Here is a 2,882-nt window from a genome sequence, read left to right as displayed (position 1 = left end):
TCTGAACCTAAAAGTAACAAAAACCCTAAAGATGATCCTAAGGTCTCAAGCGTTTGGAAAAGATTGGGGGTAAAGGCCGATGACGGGCCGACATTGGCTGAGAGGTTGGGTCCCCGACCAAGTGCAAAAGACAGACTGGGCCCGCGTGAAGAAAGTGTAGTTCCTCCGAAGAAACGGGCTAGAGTGAATATGGGTGAGACTTAGTCTCGTGATGGTTTACATGACTCGGCTATATGAGTGATAGATAGCCATTATATTATGTTTTATTATTACTAGATGGTTTAGCCACCATGGGCTTCGCCCGGAATTATTAAAAAAAATAAAGGAAGTATTATTTATTAGAAATTCCCAGTTTTACATTTAGAATTACATTTTTTCGGATGTACTCTTTTAAAGAGTTGCCTACGTATCTGCTTTTCAACAGAATCAAACCGGGTTCATATTTCATAATTCATAATACAGAGACAACGAATGTTAGACTTTGAAACTAGACTCAAATACAAATGCAATCCGAATTTTTATTTCATAACATTTGAGAATGAGGTCTTTAGGGATAGTATTTTTTCAACTGGTCCAGATTTGTAGGATTCGAAAAGTCGTTTCCATCTAGATCAGTCAGCCGAACCGCTCCTCCTATCAGATTTATTTTCACTAAATACGGGCCTGCCCAATTTGGTTTAAATTTACACCTCGGGTCTACTGGCAGTAGTGCATGAATCGATTTCAACACCAAATCTCCTTCTTTGATTTTTCTAGGTTTCACCTTCTTATTAAAAGCCCTTTCTATCCTTTTCTGATAGAGTTGAACCTGATACAATGCGTTCAAGCGTCGTTCATCCAGTAAAACCAAAGAGTCATATCTGGCTTGGACCCAATCTGCTTCAGGAACTTGGCTCTTAAGTAATATCCTTATGGATGGTACCTCTAGTTCTATGGGCTGAACTGCCTCCATCCCATAATCCAAATAGTACGGGGTTGCCCCCGTGGCTGTTCCGATTGAAGTTCTATATCCCCACAAGGCAAAGGGTATCTTCAATGGCCAATCTTTGTAGTTATCAGACATTTTCCTCAAAATGGCTGTAAGTGTTTTATTGGCAGCTTCTACAACCCCATTTGTCTGTGGCCTGTATGGTGATGACTTATGGTGCTTGATTTTTTACTTTTCGAGTATAACCTCCGTTTCAGCTTGGAAATGGGTCCCGTTATCACTGATGAGTTCGTGGGGTGTCCCATATCGACAAATGATCTCATTTTGAATGAACTGTGCTACTTGCTTTGCTTTTAGCACTTTATAAGACTTGGCTTCTACCTACTTCGTGAAGTAGTCGATTGCAACCAAAATGAAACAATGTCCTCCTGACCCAGAAGGGTTGACCTTTCCGATAATGTCGATCCCCCAGGTCAAAAAAGGCCAAGGTGATGTCATGGTAGATAGCGTAAAGGGTGGTACATGCTGTACATTTGCTTATCTGGCAATTGTGGCAATGTCAAACATAATGTCGGCAATCTGCTTCCATTATGGTCAAGTAATAACCAAGTCTCATGATCTTACGAGTCAACATGTGAGCATTCATGTGGGGTCCACATTTCCCGTCATGAACCTCCTCCATGACTTTGTCGGCCGTCTTTTGATCAATACATCGCAATAAACACCTTGCGCGGTCTTTTTGTATAGTTGCCCTCCATTAGCCTCGACGAACTGGGTCGAGAGCATCCGTAATGCTCGCTTTCCCCGAGCATCGAGGTTTTTAGGTTATTCTCTTGTGTCTTTAAATTTTAAGATTGATGTGTACCAAGGTTCGATCTCATCTTCCTCAGTGCCATTAATCTCATTTATGTATGATGGTGCCGATCTTCGTTCGACACATAGTGGCATGCTGTCTATATGATCTGGGATGTTAACCAAGGCTACCAACATAGACAGAGCGTCGGCGAATTGATTCTCTTCTCTGGGTAAATGGACATAGTGTATTTCCTCGAAATACTTTTCCATTTCCTCTATCTTAGCCTGGTAAGGTGCCAGACTATTACTTTTTATTTTCCAAGACCTTGTTACTTAGTTAATGATTAAATATGAGTCACCATGTACCAGTAACCTCTTTATATTTAGACTGATAGCACTGTGCAAACCCAGTAGGCATGCTTCGTACTCAGCAGCATTGTTGGTGGCGAGGAAATCGAACTTGATGGGTACAGGTACATGTTCTCCCTTTGGTGAAATGAGGAGGATTCCGACCCCATATCCCATGCCACTCGATGCTCCATCGAAATAAAGATCCCATACTTCGTCTTCGACATGAAGCACGTTTTCATCTGGGAAAGACCACATATCCGTAACACTGTCTTCCTCTATTGGATTGTCAGCGAGGAAGTCGGCGACGGCCCTTCCTTTCACTGCTTTCAAGGGTACGTACTTAAGATCGAATTCAGCTAACATGAGAGTCCATCTCGAAATTCTGCCTAATACTGGTTTTTCAAACAGGTATTTGATTGGATCCATTTTGTAGTATATACTGACACTATAACACAACATATAGTGTCTCATCTTCTTTGTTGCCCAGACTAGGGCTAGGCATGTTTTTTTCTAACGTGGTGTACTTAGCTTCATATTCTAAGAACTTTTTACTGATGTAGTAAATTACCCTTTCTTCTTTTTCCACAGCTTGGGCCAACATTGCTCCCATCGCGGTATCTATTACTGTTAGATACAAGGATAGCGGCAATCCCGCTATGGGTGAACTAAGCACGGATGGAGCAGATAGAACTTCTTTGATCTTGTCAAATGCGGCTTGACATTCGTCATCCCACATCTCGTGTTCTCCGACTTTCAATTTCTTAAAGATTGGCTCACATATCATTGTCAACTTCCAGACAAAGCGGCT

The 2,882-nt window shown here is 41.7% G+C and overlaps 1 protein-coding gene across 1 annotated transcript; it reads right to left on the bottom strand.

Annotated features, from left to right (window-relative positions):
- Positions 1-547: 547 nt before the first annotated feature.
- LOC141618554 (uncharacterized) lies at positions 548-2,500 on the bottom strand. Its single transcript, XM_074435659.1, has 3 exons — positions 2,090-2,500; positions 1,794-2,008; positions 548-1,124 (listed from the first exon to the last, which is right to left on the bottom strand). Exons 1-3 carry the CDS (start codon positions 2,498-2,500, stop codon positions 548-550), a joined length of 1,203 nt encoding a protein of 400 aa, XP_074291760.1.
- Positions 2,501-2,882: the final 382 nt, after the last annotated feature.

Source organism: Silene latifolia, chromosome X (genome assembly GCF_048544455.1).
Source record: "Silene latifolia isolate original U9 population chromosome X, ASM4854445v1, whole genome shotgun sequence".
Lineage (NCBI taxonomy): Eukaryota > Viridiplantae > Streptophyta > Magnoliopsida > Caryophyllales > Caryophyllaceae > Silene > Silene latifolia.
Note: the sequence above shows the minus strand (reverse complement) of the source record. Positions and strands in the feature narration are given on the sequence as shown.

Bases quoted from the DNA above. Each gene is read 5' to 3' on its own strand.
- LOC141618554 (XM_074435659.1), bottom strand. From the start codon at position 2,500: ATGGATCCAATCAAATACCTGTTTGAAAAACCAGTATTAGGCAGAATT. The intron at 2,009-2,089 runs GTACATGGTGAC...GCACCTTACCAG, and splicing joins TAAATATAAAGAGGTTACTG to GCTAAGATAGAGGAAATGGA. The intron at 1,125-1,793 runs GTACACATCAAT...ATCACCATACAG, and splicing joins GAAGATGAGATCGAACCTTG to GCCACAGACAAATGGGGTTG.